The sequence below is a fragment of the Lactuca sativa genome, chromosome 8 (genome assembly GCF_002870075.4).
Source record: "Lactuca sativa cultivar Salinas chromosome 8, Lsat_Salinas_v11, whole genome shotgun sequence".
Taxonomy (NCBI): domain Eukaryota; kingdom Viridiplantae; phylum Streptophyta; class Magnoliopsida; order Asterales; family Asteraceae; genus Lactuca; species Lactuca sativa.
The window spans coordinates 303489006-303511924 of NC_056630.2; the positions used below are offsets into that span (position 1 = coordinate 303489006).

General features: G+C 30.8%; 1 protein-coding gene and 2 long non-coding RNA genes across 13 annotated transcripts; 1 reads left to right on the forward strand and 2 right to left on the reverse strand.

Moving 5' to 3' along the window:
• Positions 1–1665: 1665 nt before the first annotated feature.
• Positions 1666–6071, reverse strand: LOC111913702 (uncharacterized). Of its 9 annotated transcripts, XR_008226021.1 has the most exons (7): positions 5240–6070; positions 4579–5111; positions 4238–4325; positions 3948–4032; positions 3639–3731; positions 2133–3537; positions 1666–1927 (listed from the first exon to the last, which is right to left on the reverse strand). It is a non-coding gene; the product is annotated as an uncharacterized LOC111913702 (long non-coding RNA). The 9 variants fall into 9 exon arrangements; XR_008226020.1 differs by having other exon boundaries at positions 3948–4668; positions 4870–5111; positions 5240–6071; XR_008226018.1 differs by having other exon boundaries at positions 3948–4325; positions 5240–6071.
• A 2098-nt stretch (positions 6072–8169) lies between these two features.
• Positions 8170–11870, reverse strand: LOC111913703 (uncharacterized). 3 transcript variants are annotated; one of them, XR_008225678.1, is made up of 5 exons: positions 11626–11870; positions 10030–10146; positions 9789–9946; positions 8580–9696; positions 8170–8426 (listed from the first exon to the last, which is right to left on the reverse strand). It is a non-coding gene; the product is annotated as an uncharacterized LOC111913703 (long non-coding RNA). The 3 variants fall into 3 exon arrangements; XR_002857587.3 differs by adding an exon at positions 10557–11527 and having other exon boundaries at positions 8170–9696; XR_002857586.3 differs by having other exon boundaries at positions 8170–9696.
• A 3369-nt stretch (positions 11871–15239) lies between these two features.
• Positions 15240–22038, forward strand: LOC111913687 (uncharacterized). The gene is made up of 13 exons (XM_052766775.1): positions 15240–15288; positions 15393–15476; positions 16070–16303; positions 16407–16487; positions 16897–17109; positions 17212–17650; positions 17759–17852; positions 17936–18524; positions 18685–18723; positions 18832–19389; positions 19603–20136; positions 20323–21976; positions 22026–22038. The coding sequence occupies exons 1-13, from the start codon at positions 15240–15242 to the stop codon at positions 22036–22038; spliced, it is 4581 nt and encodes a 1526-aa protein (XP_052622735.1).
• The last annotated feature ends 881 nt before the right edge of the window (positions 22039–22919 follow it).

Genomic DNA, 22919 nt, shown 5'->3' on the forward strand with positions numbered 1-22919 from the left:
TTTTGGAACAGGACGAGTACGCCCTGCGTACTCAACATGTATGTTATGCATACTCAAGAAAGTTTATGATCCATTTAGTGACTTGCGCTCGGCGTACACATCACCTAAACCTAGGACCTATTTTAGAAGAAATGTCATTTTTAGGTTAAAAATCAAAATACCTAAAAACGTGTGTTACAACAATCAAACAACCACCACTACCACTGATAAACATATGTACGGTTGCCATCATCACCATTTTAACATTGATTCTCAGAATCTTTTATCCCAAATTGAAACTTTAGCTTAATGCTAGTAAAAAAACCAAGCTTATGAAAATTATGAAAATCCTTCCTCAATACTTAACATGTGTTTAACAGAAGTAATTAAATCCATTAGTGCACATGAAAAACTATGTTTTTTAAAAGAGTTATATATATATATATATATATATATATATATATATATATATATATATATATATATATATATATATATATTAAAGAAATAAAAGAAGAAAAACATATATATATATATATATATATATATATATATATATATATATATATATATATTAAAGAAATAAAAGAAGAAAAACATATATATTCACATAAATTCATAAAAATCTTGTAATTAGATCATAAAATATCAATCATATCATATAATCAATAAAAAAAATCATAACACATACCACGTAAACACAAAAATAAAATCTTTTAGGGATGTGTGTTCAAAAAAATCTTACTCACATTTGGTTGCTGTAAAAATTACCCTACTTGGTACTCTTGTATTCTCCTTTAATCCATGAACAAAATGCTAATTATATACTATATAATACATTAGTTTACGCTTAATCAACTTATATAAAAACTTAAACCATCGATCAATAAAAGCTAATGTAATGACACTTAGATTACATTGTATCATTAGTTAATTAACTTTTAGCTTCTTATCTAAACCCTTATTCTCATAAACAATGTGTTCATATGTTAAATCTATTGTATCATTTGCACATAAACAGTATGTTAACTGTAAGGTAAAAACGATAGTGTTTCTATGCCATATATTTATATACATCAAATTATGACGTAACTAATTAATTAAAGAATAAATTCGGGATAAATTGTGCGTTTGATCTCTAACTTATTTTCTTAAGTCGGACAATCTGTATTATATATTTATGTTGTGTGGTCCTTGATTGAACTAAAAAGACTAATATCCCTTTATTAATTTTATTTAATATTAATTTTTATTTTTTTATTATATTTGTATGAAAATTATAAATTTATAAAAGTAAGATGTCCTTTCTACTTCAAAATTATCAATCATTTATTGTTTAGAATGAATATTAGATAAATTTAAATGTAATTAACAAATATGTTACCTTCATGTTGCATCCACATCATATACACATCTCTTCCCAACACTAGTACCCATCACAAACTTGCCTTTCTTGACTTTAGGTTTTATGGTGTTGTATATACATAATACACTCTACCATCTTTGTACCGGTCTTACATATTGGAGATTAAATCGTATATATAATTAGTTTATTTAGTTCCTTATTATAAACTAGATGAGTGACCCCGCTTTGCGGGGTCCAGATGTGTGAACTCTTTTTGGTCGATTGTTTGTAAAATGTCGTTTCTACATGATGGAAATCTAGACTGAACGTGTTTCTTGATATTAATTGGCAAGAGTAATAAGTACTTAAAAAGAATGGGTCGGGAGGGGTATTAGAATCTGAAATTGTCCATACCAACCAATCCCTAAATCACTGCAGACTGCTTAATGTCAATCCACCAGTTGTAGTTACAATACAGCACCAATAACCCTAGGATTACAATATCCTAATAAACGAACTCTAAAAGTAGTCTAAACTAATGAATGAAAGTTCATTGCTAACATGTGCATTTAATGTCCTGCATAGCCTTCAATCCGTGAGTATCTACACAAAAAAAAAAAAAAAAAAAAAAAAAAAAAAAGAATTAAGTATCAAATGCAAGAAAAAAATCTAATCAAAACCTAAAAAATCATAGAAGTTTCATATGTTGTTCCTAATCTAACCATGTTCACCTCTTATATCATGTTTCAATAATAATTTGCCCTAATGTGAAAATCAACAAATGAGGAAAGTAAAAAAGTTCACTTACTTCTTCTTCCTAAGTTTTTCTATGTCCAGGAGATGGTGGGACAAATTCCAGCCTTTACTATCTTCTTTAACGACTCCAACCTCATGAGAAATGGCTTATATTTATGGAATCCGTAACATCATTTAAGTAAAATAAATCAGAAAATAAAGACTAATTTTAAGATCATTTTGGATAGTGTCAGACTTATTGTATCAATCCAACACCCTCCATACACTTTCTTCATAGAGAAATCTTATTCCATTATGGACAAAAAATATTACAGCAATTAATATATTAAAACGATTTAGACAAAAAAAAAATTATGCAAAAAATGCACGTGGATAATACCAGATTAGGTGGTTTTGGTTGCCTAAAAAGTCCATGATGGTAACTGATATCATCATAGATTGAGAAGAATACCAAAATCTGAACATCACAAAAGGATTATTTTGTATAAAGTTTTTACCAAGCAGGGGTAAAATGGACAAAACAGCAGAAAGCACTTCAGACAACAGCCATACTGTAAATATGAAAAATGATTTATTTTATCGTGTTAAAAAGCAACATACTTTCCTTTTTTCTGTTTCTTTATGACTTCATGCAAAAAAGGGAAACTTTCTTCCCTTTTTGCGTTCGACTGCAGTGTTATAATTAGAAAAATATTTAAAAGTACAATGTTATAATTAGATAGATTTTTCAAAGCTCAATACCTAGTAGAAGAAATCATTATGACCCAAATGGCCAAATTAACAACTTCTTTTACAATCACATTTAGACGGATTTTAGTATAAATTCCTTGATAAAAAGCTCATTAAATAAATGAAATAACTAAATTAGCTGACATTATATACTAACTAATATAGGAAAAGAACTTGGTAAATCAAACAAACAGTTTAACCAAGAAGTGTAGATTCAAAAACCTAAATTAAAAACAACCGAACATATTTTCCTATTTTTATAGCGAATTATATCGATCTTTTTTTCATTAAAAAATTACTAATTGATGAGTTTATATAATTAATATAAAGAGTTAATTGAGACCATTTAAATCTGAAAAAGCTGAAGGTTGTCTGCAGTTTTATGTAACCTGCAATGGCAACCAACTTGGCAATAAAGCAAGGAACACAAGTAATTATAAAAAATTCAACAACATATATGTATATGTATTCCCCCATTACCCACTTATCCTCTGTCAAGACCAACTTTCTTTATCAATTTATAAATGTTTTTTTTTAACTTCACTTTTTCACCTAAACTTCACAAAGTGTAAGAAAAAGTCACCCATACGGTGGGTACATGACAGAAGGTGGTGGTGGAGGTGGCGGAGGAGGAGCAAGTGGTGGTGCTACACCACTGTAATATGATGATGCACCTTGGCCCATTGTATTTGTCCCTTGAAATGCAATATTCCCATGTTGATTCCTTCCTGGGGTTTCGATCAAAACACATTATATTAAATTATTTCTCTTTCTTTACAGAAAACATATTAAATAATTTAGTTTTGTTTTAAAAGATTATGACAAAAACCTTGAGGAGAAGCTCAAGAACGACCAATAGATGCGATATTACAGTTACCTCTTCCTCAATCCATCATAGGGTTGGGGTCTTCACAAGCCCTTTCTGTTGATCCAGGGTCCCAATAAGTAACAGGAAATAGCAACAAACTTTACAAAAAATACAATGCCAGACCTATGAAAATGCTCAAGTAAAAAAATAAAAATTTAAGCAATTGATAAACAAATCAATTAGAATAGTACATGTGGTTATTGGGAAACAAAGAAATTACACATCATTAATAACAAAAAAAAAAAAATGAATTAGAAGTTAGTAACACACTTCTATGATACCGCACACTCCTTAATAAGGATATTTTGGTCAAACTTTGAATCGGCTGCATGAAATGATTCCAAATTACAGATACCTTCAAAAGTTAGTAATTGACATTACAGATACAAATCAAGGAAGGAAGGGCATATTAGGAAATATTATATTTTGGTTAGATTTTGGATGATGTAGCCCTTCAAATATCGAACCAGCGTTATAATATTTTTATAAGAAAAAGAACAAATATCCATTATTATATATCATTCACATACATGAAATTAGAATTACAATTTAAAAATTACCTGATATGCAAAGTAGGAAACATTTTTTTGCCAACTTTGATGTTGTAAAAGCTATATGGGTGACAATTTCAATAACCTATTGCTGGACCTACAATTTATAATAGAAAAACAATAGACAAATAACAAACTGTAGTCTAATAACGTATACATAAATGAAAAGAATCTAATAAGCTATTAGATATACATAAATGAAAAGAATCTAATAAGCTATTAGATGATTAGGATAAGACAGTGAGATAACAAATATAAATTCAAGCTCCTCCACTCTTTGCTTCCCGAGTGGTAGATAAGGGTAAAATCAGAAATTAAGCAGTCTGCAGTGATTTAGGTCCAGTTAGTACCTTGCCATTGAACCACCTGTGATTTTCAACGAAGGTAGTGCTAACGGAAATGGTGGTAGTTGCACAAAGGCATAGGTAGTGCCATTAAACCTATGCAAAAGCCAACAGGATTATACCAAATGGTCATCAGAAACACGTAAATGAAAACCAATCCACAGAACCCACATGAAATTAGTCAAAGCAATTATTGTTTTTAAAATATATTAAAGATAACAAATACAAAAGTCTTGACACTAATTTTACTTAAAGCAACTATTGTTTTAAAAATATATTTAAAAAGTAGGTTAGTACTCTTGGGCTTGGTTTACTTGAAAAATATAAGCGAAGCAGGGATCCATCCATGTAGTTAAATCCATGTAGTTAAATGTAGGAGAAGAAGTTGAGGTTAGTAGCCATAGAAATGGGCTTGTGTTTTTCTCAATCGAGCATAAAGGAGATGAAGTGGCCGAAGTTTACTCAGTTGCCCCGAAATTATGGTGCCCTTTGTTGTAGGTATAAAGTAAGAGTTATCAATTAGGAACCTCTTGTTCTCCCTGAGAAGAAAAAAAATCAAAAGAAAATAAAGATGAAGAGTATATTGATAAAATGCAAAACAATCATCCCATATTTCTAGAGTGACACTAACGTTTGTAGCAAATAAAAAAAATCAATGAATACATACCTCTGCTATACGAATCGAGCATATTTTCACGTTAACATGCTCGTATCTACGCCACTGACTGAGAAATTGTGACTAAAATTTTGGAGGCAATCATCGATTGATCATAACACGGTAACACCGGTCGTCCCATTAGAGCCCTAGCACCATAGGAGGGTGCACAGCTATAATCGACGGTGAGGAGGCAGGGTCCGGGTCAAGCGACCTTTTCCTTTCTTTTTGCGTCTATCGATCTGTTATTTGATTGGAAGCAAGAGGATACTGAAGGAAGGCGGTATTGTATGTGTTGAAAGAACGATTTTGATGTTGAATGAAAGTCAAGCCAAACCACGAAACGTGTTGCGAATTTCATGGACAAACGGTAAGACATCGTCGTTTCTTCCACTGTCGATGAGCTTAGGGCTTTTTTGGTAGCGGTGGTTATCCTGTCAACTGATTGAGAAGAAGAAGAATTAGACGGTGTTGCGAGAGAAGCGAAGAAAACGTGGAGGAACTACTAACGGCGAGAAAACTTGATTCACTTTTGCCTTTTACAAACCCATCCACCCAGCGACATATAGTCGTGGAGATACTATAGAATGTTGGTGGTGTGGTAGTGATGCCGACCGGATTTTTCCAAAGAATGTGAGGATTGCGAGAAGCAGAAAGAAGGTGAAGTCGATAAAGAGGCGGTGAAGATGGTCGAGTAAGGAACGGATGAAAAATAGATGATGATCGTCCATGTTGGTGGCGAGAATCGCCTGTCAATGTTCAATCTGTAGTGGAGGAGGTTTCTGGAAGAGAAGTGAGATAAAGCCGATACGATACAATATATGGAATCTTGAGGTCTCTAACAAAAACGGTGAAAAAGAATAACACCGATCCAAACGTGATTGGGCCACAAAACGGTGAAGCCAAATAAAAATACACGTGTCCACCTCCAATCTAGATAATGCCATAACCCTTTGTAAAACAAACCCACAAAACATGTGCAAGTTACTTTGTAAAAGAAACCCACAAAACATCTGCAAGTTACCAACCATAAATAGACTGGGAACCAATTCTGCCAAAACATTAAGAAGATTACTGTAGCTAACGGAAGAGAAATTTAATATATAGTATAATGATTATTTATCTTGTATATCTCCTATATTAATGTTGTATCTTTTATATATATTTTCCTCTATTGTTCAATAAAATTTATTGGGAACAATTATCCTATTATCACATGGTATCAACCTAAATATCGATCCTAACCCTAACCCTCGCCGCTTTCTTCTTTTTGCCTTTCATTTTCTATCTTCATCTCACGATGTCTTCTTTGGAATCTTCTTTTTCCGTAAACACTCTCATCCATATGTTCACCATTAAATTAACATCATCAAATTACCTCCTCTGGAGAAATCAAATTACCCCACTTCTTCTTCATCAAAAGTTGATGTCTGATGTCGATAGTTCCTCTACTATTCCGCCATCCACAACCCTAGCCGACGACAAAGAAGCCCCAAACCCAACCCATAAATTGAAATTTCTTCATTAATCTAATTTTTAATGTTTTTTGAAATTAAAATATTAGAGGGCGCTGGAGACTACCCGAAGTCTCAGCACACATAGTAATACAGATCACTATAACAACAAATAGACCCAATTGGTAAACACATATATTCTGCCACATAGGTAAGTATAGTGAGAAAACTCACCTCGTACAAAACACTAATAAAACCTACCCAAACTGCCGAAACTAGACTCCTTTTATTAATCGCACCAAATAACCCTAATTAATAATTAAGGTAATTATCCAAACTCAACAAGTCCTAAGCCAAGTCTAATCCACAATTTGGGAAAAATACCATTTTCCAACACTAAAAACCTCACAGTTGACTAAATGTCAAACTCAGTAAAAAAGTTAAAGGTCAACATAGATGACCTTACGTGCTGCGTACCAAGGCTGTACGCATGGCGTAGAACACAAATCCTGGCTATGCATGTCGTACTCAGCCTAAACTCCATTCTTAACTTTTAAGCTCTTAATCATTAAGACACTTCACCCCAACCTTAGATCTGACGTAAGAAGCATTATAATCCATAAAGTCTCCCACTTTATGCCTTTGCATGGCTAAAGAGAGCTCAAACCCAAAACCCTAACTTCTAACATTACTAAAAACCCCATAACTCGTTCATAGATGAAAGGAAATGACCAAGCTTGCATTTTTATGACACCATGCACTAAAAAGTGTCAATAAAAACAGCTCAAATGGTCTGGAGTAGTCCACACTCACAAAGACCAAGGTTTGGGGACAAAATGAACATAAACATAAACCCTAGCAAGATCTAGCAAAGCATGCCTCAAGGTATGAACTTTTACTACTAGAAAAAAGGTTTTCCTTAACAGACAATGTTTGTCATAAATGCCTATACATGATAGACAAATGTATGTCATTGAAAGTCATGTTATAAATAAAAATGACAGACATTTGGTCTATCCTAAAATTTACGACAAACCTTTATGACCTAAAATTAAGACATACATACACAACACACCATTTTGACATACATTTACGATTGACTTTGTATGTCATAATTCGTAACATTTTGTAGTTATTGACAAACATTTACGACATATTTATGTTATGATTGTTTACATTGTTTTATGACATGCAATTTATGTGATGGTTCTATATATATATATATATATATATATATATATATATATATATATATATATATATAGAACCATCACATAAATTGCATGTCATAAAACAATGTAAACAATCATAACATAAATATGTCGTAAATGTTTGTCAATAACTACAAAATGTTACGAATTATATTCTAAGTTTTTGCCAAATCTTTAATCTAAATCTTAATCAAACAATATTTCACATTTAATATCTAATAATGCAAAATAAAACAACATACATATACAAAATTGCAACCCATTGCACAAACTCTAGTGTCAAATTCGAAAGTGTGTTCTAAATTCATCAAAGAATATTTATCAAATGCAAATAACCGGTAAATAATTAAACAAAATACTTTTTTGGATGAATAATGTGTGGAAAAGGGACAAAAGGAGGAAAGAAAAATTAAAGAATACAAATACATGCCTTCTTTAAGGGAATTCAATCTTTCTCGGGATCAATGCCATGAATACAAATTACTACTTCAATTGGAGTAAGAACTGAACCTTGACCAACTTGAGATGATTCCTCTAATAACAGATCATAAATTAGAATTAAAATTAAAATCAGGAAATACCAGTGTACCTTTAACTTACTTGTTTATTATATCCTATTACAACAACATGAACATATAGGTCAAATGACAATGAAAATAACAAAGTTAATTAGTGGGTAAAAGTTACCTCCAAGGTACGTGTAAGAGCAACCTGGAATTTATATCTGATGGAAGATTTCAAGGCTGGTCCAAACATATACAGGCCCAGGGCGAAAAGAAAAAAAAATGGACCCCTCAAAGAAATATAATAAAGATTCAAAAAAATATCATTTACTCTTCACTATAGACATGTTTAATTTGAAATAATAAACAAACCGAATTCTTTATCTTTTGAGCTAATTTGAGTTTGAACCAACTTTAGGCTCTAAAAACCATTTAGGTAATAATTTTTTAATATATATATATATATATATATATATATATATATATATATATATATATATATATATATATATATATATATATATAGGGTTAGGTTCATGTGAGACAGCCTAATTTTGTGAGACCGTGAGACGCATTTTTTTATTTTTTTTTAGTTAATTCAAGTTCCGAAAATAATATTTAAAAAAAGAATTTTTTGATTTTTCCATTTATTTTGCATTTTAAAATTATTTTTAGAATATGTACAGTGTAATATTCTATTTAGAATATTTCATGTATTTTTCAAAAAAAATAGATTTTTTTTATTTTTTTTTTATTAATTCAAGTTCCGAAAATAATTTTTAAAAAAAGAATTTTTAGATTTTTCCATTTATTTTGCATTTTAAAATTATTTTTTAGAAAAAACGGGATTTTTTTTTTATTTTTTTTATATTTTTTTTAGTTAATTCAAGTTCCGAAAATAATATTTAAATTTTTTTTTTTTGGATTTTTCCATTTTTTTGCATTTTAAAATTATTTTTAGATTTGGTCTCACGGTCTCACAAAATTAGAATGGTCTCAAATGAACCTAAACCTATATATATATATATATATATATATATATATATATATATATATATATATATATATATGGTTCATTTAACCAATTGAAACTTTTCTTTTTCTCCCAGAAGATCAAAAGTATGAATAAATAAAAAAAGTTGGAAATTTACTTTTTAAAAAGGGAAACAGGTGAAGATGAAAAAGATATGGTAACTGTTAAGTGCTTTTATTGTATTTTTAGAGAGCTTGTTATAGCAAGAAGGGAAGAGAACCTCATATTTCGGTAGGAAGGGTATTATTGGAATAAGAATCTTTGCATCCTGTCATGTGAAGGAAAGTAAAACAAATTAACAAAAAGGTAGAATTTAGAGTTCTACTTAACCATGTATAAAACATGTAATATATTATATACCTTCAGTTTTGTGTCATATGACTTCTTAATGGTAGCAAAAGTGAAGGAATTGACACTTGTTATTCATAAGGTAAATGATTATTACCATTTGTTTTTTACATTTCAACCCACCAAAGACCACACCATGTGGAACTTCCTTTTCCTGATGTCCCAATTCTCTAAATAAAAGCACATTTTTTAAGTAAATAAAATAATTGACTAAATTACAAATATATTTTGTAAAGAATTACCACGCATATACCTGTATGACAAATTGTTGACCAGAAACACTCATTCTGTAGTCATTAAGAAGGGCTTCTATTGCAAAAAGTACTCATCTTCCGGTTGCAGCATCTCCACCTAATGATTCACCAACGTCCTGAATATAGAAATTAGAATCTCTAAGATTATGTGGAAAGTGGAATAATTAAAGAGCATTTGGTTTGTGTTATGATTTTCATAGGAATGGAATCTGTCAATGGAATCAGAATATGAGGAAATTGAGATATAGAAAGAATGGAATATAATTCAAACTTATTTCAATATATATATATATATATATATATATATATATATATATATATATATATATATATATATGTGTGTGTGTGTGTGTGTGTGTTTGTTGAGTAGGATGTGCATAACTCATTCAATTTAACTTGTTTTGACCCGAATCGTTTTTCCTATATGTAGATTGGATTTGTAGTTAAGTTTAGACTATAAAAACGCTTGATTTGGTTAAAAATTAAATGAGTTACAAGCCCCGCAAGGAATCATGTCAAATCATACCGGTTCCAAAATCAAAAACCAGTCAAAAACCGGACCCGGAACCGGAACCAATAGAACCGCCGGGCCGGTTCAGTTCTTGATTTTGGCCGAAGCCGGTTCGTGGGTCGGGCCGTTTGCAGCCGGTTCGGTCCGTTTGCTCATGCATAGTGTTGAGGGTATTTTGGTCTTTTAGTAAGAAGGGAACTAAAGTCTGTCCACTTTGCAGCCATGAAAGGAGATCTCGTATTCTGATTTCATCGGAATTTGCCAAAACCGACGAACTAAACATGTCTTTCCAAATAAAGTTTCATATGTAATGATTGAATCAATTTTAAATGGAAAGTAAAATGTATGTGACTGAAATTCCATTTAAAAAGGGTAGTTTTGGAATTCAAGGAAAAAAGGAAACACGGCTTTCAATGAAAAAAATTTAAAGCACATTTATCATTCTGCAGCTTTTGCCCTTTATGGCACAGACAAATATGCCCCTATATATGTGACCTAATATCATGAAGTTTCTTGAGATATTGTAATAATAAATTTGAAGACAATTTCAATAGCATTAATTCATTAACAATTTTAGAATTCAACAAATAATTGAAGTCTAAATCAGTCTTCACATGCGTTGATCCAACCATTTTCAAGTCTAACTGTTTCCTTCACTGAAATCAGTTTCAGTTTAGTTTGATGTATCGCTTTTAGGAATGATCTTCATAGTTGGAAAAAGTTGCAGTTTTGACCTAGATTTGTGGTCAAGGGAAGGAAATTCAACGTAAAAGCTTACACGAGTTGATTGCAATCAAGAAAAAACGATTTTATAAGTTAAAAATTATAGCGTGTTAATGTGAATTGCACCAAAATATGTATATGTAACAAGTAACAACAGCGAATCGAAGATAAGAATGCATCTCTTCTCCTTAGGCAAGAAGTGAAAAAGTCCTCTAATACGAATTTAAGATATGCTATGGTAGCATTCATAGAAACCTCGATGCCTAAATAGTCAAAGAAAAAAAAATCACACTTTAAACAACCGAAATTGAGCGTGAAAACAAATTACATTATGTAATAAACAGAAGAATCGAAGGTTTACCAAAGGAAGAACCGTCTAATTTCAGAACTGATAACCTGAGAAGCTGTTTAGGAACCCTGTGATATGAAAACGACAAGCCTCGAACAATAAGTTTGTTGTCAATCAAAGCCCTTGGATTTCGATTATCGTGATCGAAGCTCGACGTTATCTCCATCATATATGTGTGTATGTGTGTGTTTTAGACTACCAAGCTTCTTTTGGAGATGAAGCCGTCGATCGGAAGTGAAGGAGTTGAACATAATTTTTCTTGTGAATATTAGCTTTAGCTTATAAGTTTATATATGGGTTAAATCCTTTAAATGAGTTGGACTCAATTAATGGGCTTTAAATTATAATCCAAATGAAACAAAACAATTCACAGATTAATACAAGTTTCAAAACTAATCAAAATGAAGATTGAAGTATCTATACTAATAAATAAAACCATTTTTCTGCCACATAGCATGTCCTTAATGATTTGGACACATGGCATTTTAATAGATTTTTAGAATTTTATTATTTCCAAATGTAATTTTCTGATTGGTTTACATTCATAGCTTATTTCGGTTACAAATTTGCTAGAAATAAAGGCGATAATTAATACAATTGATTTCTTTTTTATACCCTCATTTTACATCTCCTCATTTACGCCTCCATCTCTACAATGCATCCAATTATTCTCTCAATCCATCCTCAAGCTTCCCATCTTCGATCAGCAATCCAGCCCAAAACTCCATCATCGATCTTCCAATTTCTTGATCTACCAACATCGATCATTAGGATCTACATCCATCTTTAGGCTGTAACCCTTGCAATTATCGATCTTCCACGTTCTCAGTTTAATTGTTGGCGTTATAACATGTATGATTCTACTATCCTTGCACACCAACTGTTTGATTATATGCTCATAACAGTTTTTCGTCTGGATTTCTCGATAACCGGTCAAATGAAGCTTATGTGTTTGACGATATAACTATTTGCTATGTAACCCCAAGATGGTTAATGGTTTAGGTTAGTTGAAATAACACACTTGGTGTAATTTGCAAGTTTCTGAGAATCTTAATAAACGACTTCAATTAAGATTAAAAAATGTCACCTGCATCAAATTATCCCTGCACACCAACTGTTTGATTATATGCTCATAACAGTTTTTGGTCTGAATTTCTCGATAATTGGTCTAAATGAAGATTATGTGTTTGATGATATAACTGCTTGCTATGTAACCCCCAAATGGTTAATGGTTTAGGTAAGTTGAAATAACCTACTTGGTGTAATTTGCAAGTTTCTGAGAATCTTAATATACAGCTTCAATTAAGATTAACAAATGTCACTTGCATCAAATTATCCCTGCACACATGATCGAGTGATTAAAAACAAATCTGCAAAAAAAAAAAAAAAAAAAAAAAAGAAACTCTTATTTGTTAAAGAAATCATAGATGTGACTGTTTTTGTTTCAATTTGCTGTACATTCTGTTTTGGCAAATATTAGAAAATTGTAAAATTTGCCACAATATATTTGATTATGTATATTTTTTGTTCAAGATAACATAATATTTATACTTTGTTGGAATAAGTAAAAATGTTTCAAAATGTTTATTGTTGGTGTTATTACAAGTACGATTAAGTATTGATAACCCCCAAAGTTAATCGTGGGTATAAGGGTAGTATGGTCTTTTTTGTTAAGAATTTGTTTGCTATCTTTTTTTGTTCATGATAACATAATACTTATATTCTGTTTGAATGAGTGAAAATGTTTCATATTATTTATTAGTGTTTGTTTGTTATAATTGATAACCCCTAAATTTACTTGCGAGTATAAGGGTAGTAACGTCTATTTAATCAAGTATTTGTTTGTTATCTCCACAGGTGGTACAGTTGTTCTGGGGGACGATTTTTTCTATCAAATTGTTGCCTATCTGAATGGTACATCCTTAATATACAACTTCAAGTAAGAATAAAAAATGTCATTTGCATTAAATTATCCCTGCACACATGATCGAGTGATTAAAAACAAATCTGCAAAAAAAAAAAAAAAAAAAAAAAAAAAAAAAAAAAAAAACTCTTATTTGTTAAAAAAATCATAGATGTGACTGTTTTTGTTTCAATTTGGTGTACATTCTATTTTGGCAAATATTAGAAAATTGTCTTTGTTTCAATTTGGTGTACATTCTTTTTACTTAAGAAATTGTTTGTTATCTTTTTTTGTTCATGATAACATAATACTTATATTCTGTTTGAATGAGTAAAAATGTTTCATATTGTTTATTGGTGTTTGTTTGTTATAATTGATAACCCCCAAATTTACTTGTGAGTATAAGGGTAGTAACGTCTTTTTAATCAAGTATTTGTTTGTTATCTCCACAGGTGGTACAATTGTTCTGAGAGACTACTTTCTCTATCAAATTGTTGTCTATCTAAATGGTACATACTTGATAGTATAAGTAGGTACGTGGTACTTGAGGTATTATTAACTTTTTAGATGTTCTATATGTGCTGCACAAAACTTGATTTGTATATCATTTTCGGTCTTATTTTGCATCCACACTCCGTCCATTTCTGTTTAATGATTTCCTTATTTTGTGTATTTGTTGTAAATTAACCTTTTTCCCTTCTCAACTAACTACTTCGTGACATGTCGTTTTAATTTATAAAATATGAGTATACTACCACATTTCTACCACTTTAAACACCAAATTGAAACTACTATGTTATCATGTTTGTGTATGCGGACATTTATTTTTCAAAAAAAAAAACATCCTGCATACATGTTACTGTCATTATCTTATACTAATTTGCTTAGATAAAGTGTATATTTGTTACCTTACAGCTTCTACGCAAGGTTGGAATGTGCTTCTACACAGCGCTGACATCAATTATTTTTTTAACCGTTTTATCACTGTGTGTTTGTGTGTAATTATGTATGTCGTTTGTATTTATCTTTAATTATGTTTTATGTCTTTAATTATGTTTTAAGTATGTCGTTTGTATTTGTCTTTAATTTTTTTAATCGTTGATGTGGTTTTTTTAGTTTCTTGTGGAATTGAGTTTGTTTGTGGTTATATTCAATGATCATAATGACATAAACACCGTCATTACAAGCAAAACTATATTCAATTGTCTTAAAAGTAACAACTTAATTAAAAAAATTAACACTTTCCGTTACACTATTTATTACAGGAATATAAAAAAACGGTTTCGAACAAGATATGGATTCTACAGACCCTAAAGAAAGACAAAAACATAGATAATTACATATGGATAAAAGAAAATCCAATGTTACGTCTAGCATGCCAATTGGTAATCGTTTGTATACAATTGAATTTTTTATATAGTAATTTGAGAGGTTAATATCAATTAATTTATTCAAAATATTGTATTGTATCCAATTGAATCTTTATGTCATATAACTAATATATTTTGTTATTTATTTTTGTTACTTTTATATATCAGATGTGACTTATCGACAACAACATATAATTTATTCAGATAATTCTACACACGTTACCCATTTTATTGAAAATGTTAGCCCAACTATAGCATATGGATATTAGCACACAAGTTTTCAATCTTCTCCCATTGTTAATAGCAAAGGTCCATTGTATAACGATCCGAAGCTCAAAAGAAAACAAAGAAAAATGTATTTGGATAAGAGAAAATATAATGATATGACCACCACGCCAATAGGTATCCCATATACTATATAAAATATATTCGTTTATCCAAATATGTTTGTTTCTTTTTAACTAATTGATATGCATTTGTATTTACTAATGTTTTTTATTTTATAGCTAATAATCGTGGTCGTGTTCAACAAAATTTCGAATCTACTTCCAATTTTAATTTAAGAACTCCGTTATCTAATATTTCCAATGGTACGAATACATTCAGTTTAATATTTTTTATTTTATATGTTGCTTATCTCGATTTGCATGCATTATAAATGTTTCAATTTATGTTTCTATCCGATTTATTTATAAATTCAATACTAATGATCGAACAATGCCCACCACGCCAACACGTATTCCATATATATAGTTTTCGAAATATATTCGTTTATCCAGATCAATTTGTTTCTTTTTGAACTAATTAATACATATTTGTGGTTACTAATATTTTTATTTTATAGCTAATATTGGTCGTGTTTAACAAACTTCCTAATCTACTTCCAATTTTAATCTAAGAACTCCGTTATCTAACTTTTCAAACGGCACAAATATATTTCTATTCACATTTTTGTTTTTATATGTTACTTATGTCGATATACATGCATCGATAAAAGAAAATCCAATGTTACGTCTAGCATGCCAATTGGTAATCGTTGGTATACAGTTGAAATTTTTATATTGTAATTTCAGAGGTTGATATCAATTAACTTATACAAAATATTGTATTATATCCAATCGAAGCTTTATGTCATATAACTAGTGTATTTTCTTAATTATTTTTGTTACTTTTTTTTTATCAGGTGTGGGTTATCGGCAACAACATATAATTTATTCAGATAATTCTACATGTGATACCCGTTTTGATGAAAATGTTAACCAATATATAGCATATGGATATCAGCACACAAGTTTCCAATCTTCTCCCATTGTTAATAGCAAAAGTCCATTATATAACGATCCCAAGGTCAAAAGAAAACAAAGAAAAATGTATTTGGATAAGAGAATATGTAATGATATGACCACCACACCAATAGGTATTCCATATAGTATATAAAATATATTACTTTATCCAAATATGTTTGTTTCTTTTGAACTAATTTATATGTATTTGTATTTACTAATGTTTTTATTTTATAGCTAATCGTGGTCGTGTTCAACAAAATTTCATCACTACTTCCAATTGTAATTTAAGAACTCCGTTATCTAACATATCCAACGGTACAAATACATTCCATCTGATATTTCTTATTTTATATGTTACTTATGTCCATCTGCATGCATTATACATATTTCAATTCATGTTTGTATCCGATTCATTTCTAAATTCAATACTAACAATCGAACAATGCCCACCATTCCATATATATAATTTATGAAAAATATATGTTTATCCAAATCAATTTGTTTCTTTTTCAGCTAATTAATACATATCTGTAGTTACTAATGTTTTTATTTTATAGCAAATCTTGGTCGTGTTCAACAAACTTCCGAATCTACTTCCAATTTTAATCTAAGAACTCCGTTATCTGACATTTCAATGGTACAAATACATTTCTTTTAACATTTTTTATTTTTATATCCAATTCATTTCTAAATTCAATACTAACAATTAAAACATTGTCCTCAGGAAATGGACAATATTCTGTATTATTCGCTCATATGAGGTCATTGACTTCATCAGGAACCACTCGAGATTCTTCCATAAATTTATCGTTCGGGAAACAAACTTTAAAAAGGAAGAATGAAAATATATCTGCTATACCCTTTCTTGACTTGACATCAAATGAAGACTTAAATGATCGTTACATTCTTAAAGATGTAATTTCAGGTCTCTCAAAAGGTAATGTTCGTTGGCTATAACTCCATTTATTTTTAATTAAACTAATTCTTTATTAAACTTTAATTTTTTCAATCTTTTAACAACTTTTTTTATATATATCAGATTACTTGGACCATGGTGATAAGACTCTTGTGTGTGCTATCTGTCATGCAAAATTATGGAAAGATGAAGCCCATCCAGGTAATAAATCTGGGAAGAGCACATATTTTTCGATGTGTTGTGGTAAAGGCAAAGTTGAGCTTCCTGAATTAAAAGAAGCGCCTCCAGAATACCTAAATCTGTATCATCAGCTTGATCCCAAATCCAAATATTTCATGAAGAATATTCGTCGCTTCAATTCGATGTTTTCATTTACTTCAATGGGTGGAAAAATTGACTCTTCCATTAACAAAGGCAATGCTCCGTACACCTTCAGACTTAGCGGTCAAAATTATCATACTATGGGAAGTTTGTTACCTTCATATGGATCCAAACCAAAGTTCTCTCAACTTTACATATATGATACTGAAAACGAAATTTCACATAGGCAAAACACTTTCAGGTTTGTCTTCATATTTATTTCCGTATGCTTTTTTTTTTTTAATTTATTATCTTTATATATTTAATTATTTAATTACTGAATATTTCATACAACCTTTATGTTTAACAGTAAAGAAAAAGATGGGTATATATCACCTTCTCATTCACTTGATATCGAGACCATACAGTTCTTGAAGGTTATGTTCGATTCAATAAATGAACTGGTTAAGTGGTAGGGCAAGAGATTGTTAAGTGGTATAGAAGGGCAAGAGATTGTTTTTCTGAAAATCCTCATATGGATTTAAAGTTACGTCTTATAGGAAGAAGGCAAACAGATGGACGAACGTATAACCTACCTACTGCTTCTGAGGTTGCTTCCTTGATTGTTGGTGACATTGGTGATTCAATTGATAATAGAGATATCATTGTAACAACTCAATCAGGACGTCTACAACGTATAAATGAATTACATCCTGCATACCTTGCTCTTCAATACCTACTACTCTTTCCTTATGGAGATGATGGATATAGAGTTGACATCCCTCATAGAGATGTTACGCCTTCAACGGATACCAAACGACGCAAGTGTACAATGAGAGAGTTCTTTGCTTATAGAATTCAAGACAGGGTGAATATTTTTTCATTAGTTTTGAATTCAAAAAGACTTTTTCAACAATTCCTGGTTGATGCCTATACGATGATCGAAAGTGAGCGGCTATATTACGTACGCAACCAGCAAAAAGTTCTTAGATGTGAATCTTATGAAACTTTGCGTAGCCTAGAAAGTCATGGAAATAATGATATTTCCAACATCAGAAAACGTGTGATCTTGCCTTCTTCTTTTACGGGTGGTGCACGATACATGATGCAGAACTATTTAGATGCTATGTCTCTTTGTAAGTGGTATGGGTACCAGGATTTTTTTCATAACCGTAATATGCAATCCAAAGTGGCCAGAAATTAAAAGGTTTCTTAAGGATACAAAGCTCAACCCTGAAGACAGGCCACATATCCTATCTAGGCTATTTAAAATGAAGCTCGATTCGTTGATTACAGACTTAAAGACAAATGCATTATTGGGTTCGGTCCAAGCAGGTATGTTATATAACAACTATAATTTTAATATGTTTATATTTATAGTTGTTATTTTTTGTTCTATTTCCAATATTTTATAATATGATATTTATTAATATACATATGTAGTTGTTTACACGGTGGAGTTTCAAAAACGCGGCTTGCCTCACGCCCATATATGTCTATTCATGCACTCTGATTACAAGTTGCCTACCGTTGAACATATTGATCGAGTTATTTCTGCTGAAATTCCAAACAAAGACGAGGATCCGGAATTATATGCACTTGTCAGCGAGTTCATGATGCATGGTCCTTGTGGTGGTGATAATCCTAAATGCCCATGCATGATTCAGAACAAGTGTTCAAAAAACTTCCCAAAACCATTCTTAGATCATACTTCTGTTGATTCTAATGGTTATCCTATATACAGGAGACGTAATGATGGTTCATTTGTTGAAAAGTCGGGTGTGAAATTAGACAACAGAACTGTCGTTCCATATCACAAAGTCCTTTTGAAAAGATATCAAGCTCACATTAATGTTGAATGGTGCAATCAGGGTGCTTCCATCAAATATTTGCTTAAATATATTAACAAGGGTCCTGATAGGGCTACCATGGCAGTTATCCAAAGCAACAATGCAGATGATACTGAAGATGCAGTTGATGAAATAAAGAACTACTACGATTGTAGATATTTGTCTACATGTGAAGCCTCGTGGCGGATATTTGGATTTGACGTCCATTATAGGTATTAGCACTAAACAAATGTTGTTTTATAAAAAGATAAATTTTAAATACTAATTATTTTTCTTAGTTAAATAATAATTATTTACAGGTATCCTTCTGTTGTTAGACTTCCTTTCCATCTTCCTGGATAGCAAAATGTTGTGTATGGTGCAGACGACGATATCGACGATGTCCTCGACAAAGAATTTGTTTCTTTTTCGATGTTCTTAGCTTGGATGACATGTAACGAACATAATAAAGACGCACAAAAACTTTCATACGTTGAATTTCCTTCAAAATTTGTATGGAAATTGAAAGATCATTGCTGGATGCCAAGAAAAATAGGAAAATCGATCGGTAGAATTCATGCAGTTTCACCTAATCTCGGTGAAGCGTATTTTTTAAGAATTCTTTTAAATAAAGTCAAAGGTCCGAAATCGTTTGAAGATATCCGCACGGTAAATGGTCACGAATATGCTACTTTTAGAGAGGCATGTTATGCTCTTGGACTTTTAGAAGATGATAGAGAATACATTGATGCCATCGAGGAAGCCAATCATTCAGGGTCTGGTTATTATTTACGATCTCTATTTGCAATTATGCTAAAGCCGAATAGTTTGTCTAACCCGTCCTGTGTTTGGGAAAATACATGGAAATATTTATCGGATGGAATTCTATACAATCAACAGAAGCGATTAAATTCTCCAGGTATTATGATATTTTTTAACATTTAAATATATGCATTAATAATATACTTATGTTTAATAAGTATTTTTTTATTCACAATTACATTTTTTTCATAATATGTTATCATATTATTTTTGGAAACATTATTTCTATGTACTTATGATTGTGTATGTTTCTTTACAAATAATTAGCTTTCGATTTATACAGGTTTATCGCTTAATGAGGATCAACATAAGAACTTGACCCTTTATGAGATTGAAAAAGTTTTACTCCAGAACAAGTTAAGCCTCAAAGATTATAATGGGATGCCTTACCCAGATCATGAATCTATATCTTCTTCAAACAATCGTTTGATAACCGAGGAGCTAGATTTTGACAGGACCGTTCTACACAACGAGTTGATTCATCTGTTGGATTCATTAACAATTGAACAAACAGGTGTTTTTGACGAAATCATGAAACATGTTCAACAAAAAAAAGGAGGCGTGTTTTTTGTATATGGCTATGGTGGTACTGGGAAAACTTTTCTTTGGAAGACATTATCTGCAGCCTTAAGATCTGAAGGTGAAATGGTTTTAAATATTGCTTCAAGTGGTATTGCTTCGTTATTACTTACCGGAGGTAGAACGGCACACTCTCACATTATAATTCCTATAAATCTTACTGAGGATTCTTTTTGTTCGTTCGCGCCGGATAGTGATGTTGCCGATTTGTTAAGACAAGCATCATTGATTATATGGGATGAGGCACCAATGATTCATAAACATGCATTTGAAGCATTGGATCGATCTTTGAAGGATATATTGAGTTGTGATCTTCGCAGCAACTTAAAATTGCCATTTGGAGGAAAATCAATTGTTTTTGGAGGCGATTTTAGGCAGATTCTACCTGTTGTTCCAAACGGAAGCAGGAAAGACATTGTGAATGCTTCATTAAGTTCCTCCTACATTTGGCCAGATTGCAAAGTCTTAAGATTAACAAAAACCATGAGGTTGAGTGATCAAACAAATGATATTGAGGAAACAAAGGCCTTTGCAAACTGGATTTTGGATATAGGAGAAGGAAATGTGGGTGGTTTCAATGATGGTGAGGAAATTATTGATATACTTGATGATCTTCTCATTATTGATTCATCTGATCCAATCGGTTCATTAATTGCATTTGTCTATCCTTCTATTATTGAAAATGCCAATCATCCCAAGTTTTTTCAAGGAAGAGCAATCCTTGCACCGAAAAACGAAGTTGTTCAGGAAATAAATGATCGTCTGTTATCACTATTTCCAGGTGATGAAAAAGAATACTTGAGTTCAGACAGTCTTTGTTATTCAGATTTTGTTCATAATGACATTGATGAAAGCTTGTATTCGCCGGATGTTCTAAATGGTCTTAAACCGTCAGGTTTGCCGATCCATAAGTTGGTATTAAAAGTTGGTGTTCCAGTTATGTTACTGAGGAATATTGATCCAAAAAGTGGTTTGTGTAATGGAATGAGACTACGAGTTATAACATTGGGTAACCGTGTTATAGAAGCAGAGATAATTCCCGGAAGTAATATAGGAAACCGTACTTTTATTCCAAGAATGACCTTAACTCCTTCAGAAAAAAGAATTCCTCTCACGTTTCAAAGAAGACAATTTCCATTGGCTGTATGTTTTGCAATGACAATAAACAAGAGTCAAGGACAATCACTATCGAAAGTAGGTTTATTTTTGAGACAACCAGTGTTCACTCATGGACAGTTGTATGTTGCATTGTCGAGAGTTAAAAGCAAAGATGGATTAAAAATATTAGTTTTAGATAGTGATGGCAACCTTAGCAATAAAACGTCTAATGTTGTATTCAAAGAAGTATTTGGAAATTTGTGAGTAATTTTTTAAAATATTTCAATACTTTTTTTTTTATTTGTATAGATTCAATTATTGAATTGATCATCATTTCCTTTATATTTATTTCTAAAATTCAACTTTATATTACTATACCATGAAAAAATAAATATGAATGTGTAATCATTAATCATTTAGTTATCATTTTTTTTAGTAATTGTACATTTAAAAAAAATAAGAAAATAATATTCAAGTAGAATGTTAATTATTCTATGATTGTCAAAATGATTATTTGCCGTTAAAATGGTCAAAATAACAACTTTTAACAAATAAAATTGATTTATGTTTTAAGAGTTTCATATTAGTGTATTATAATTTTTTGAAGTATGCCAATTTTAAAATAATGAAAATAAATTATTAATATACATTTAAAATCTAAGTAAATTGGATATAAAGGTCAAAATGATCATTTAGATCAAAAATAGAAATAAAAACATTTAGATCAAAAATAGAAATAAAAAATCTAAGTAAGATCCGTGTACTACACGGGTTCATTAAAAAAAATAATTATCAAAGTGTAAACTATAAGGCTTTTCTTAAATTAATTAAATAAATAGAAACATAATTTCACTGGTACAATAAAATAAGATTTGTCGAATATTGGTGCCAAAATATTTTCGTTATCCACTATGGACTATGGCAAAGAAGAAGGCATAAAAACAAATTTATTACAATGCAGCCAATATACGAACAATGACCTTAATAGCTCTACAGATGGCAATGCCAACCTCTTTAGATGGTAATGCCAATCTCTTTAACTCCATAATATCAACACCAATTTTGGGTTACTTCTGTAAAAAAACGGATATTAGTTTTGAATAAACATAAAAATTGCAATTAGAAGTCAAAATAATGTCAATCAATGGCATTTTTAATACAAAAAAAAAAAAAAACGGACAAACACTACATTTTCAAAATCAT

Bases quoted from the DNA above. Each gene is read 5' to 3' on its own strand.
- LOC111913687 (XM_052766775.1), top strand. From the start codon at position 15,240: ATGTATTTGGATAAGAGAAAATATAATGATATGACCACCACGCCAATA. The intron at 17,110-17,211 runs GTAATGTTCGTT...TATATATATCAG, and splicing joins AATTTCAGGTCTCTCAAAAG to ATTACTTGGACCATGGTGAT. The intron at 18,724-18,831 runs GTATGTTATATA...ATACATATGTAG, and splicing joins ATTGGGTTCGGTCCAAGCAG to TTGTTTACACGGTGGAGTTT.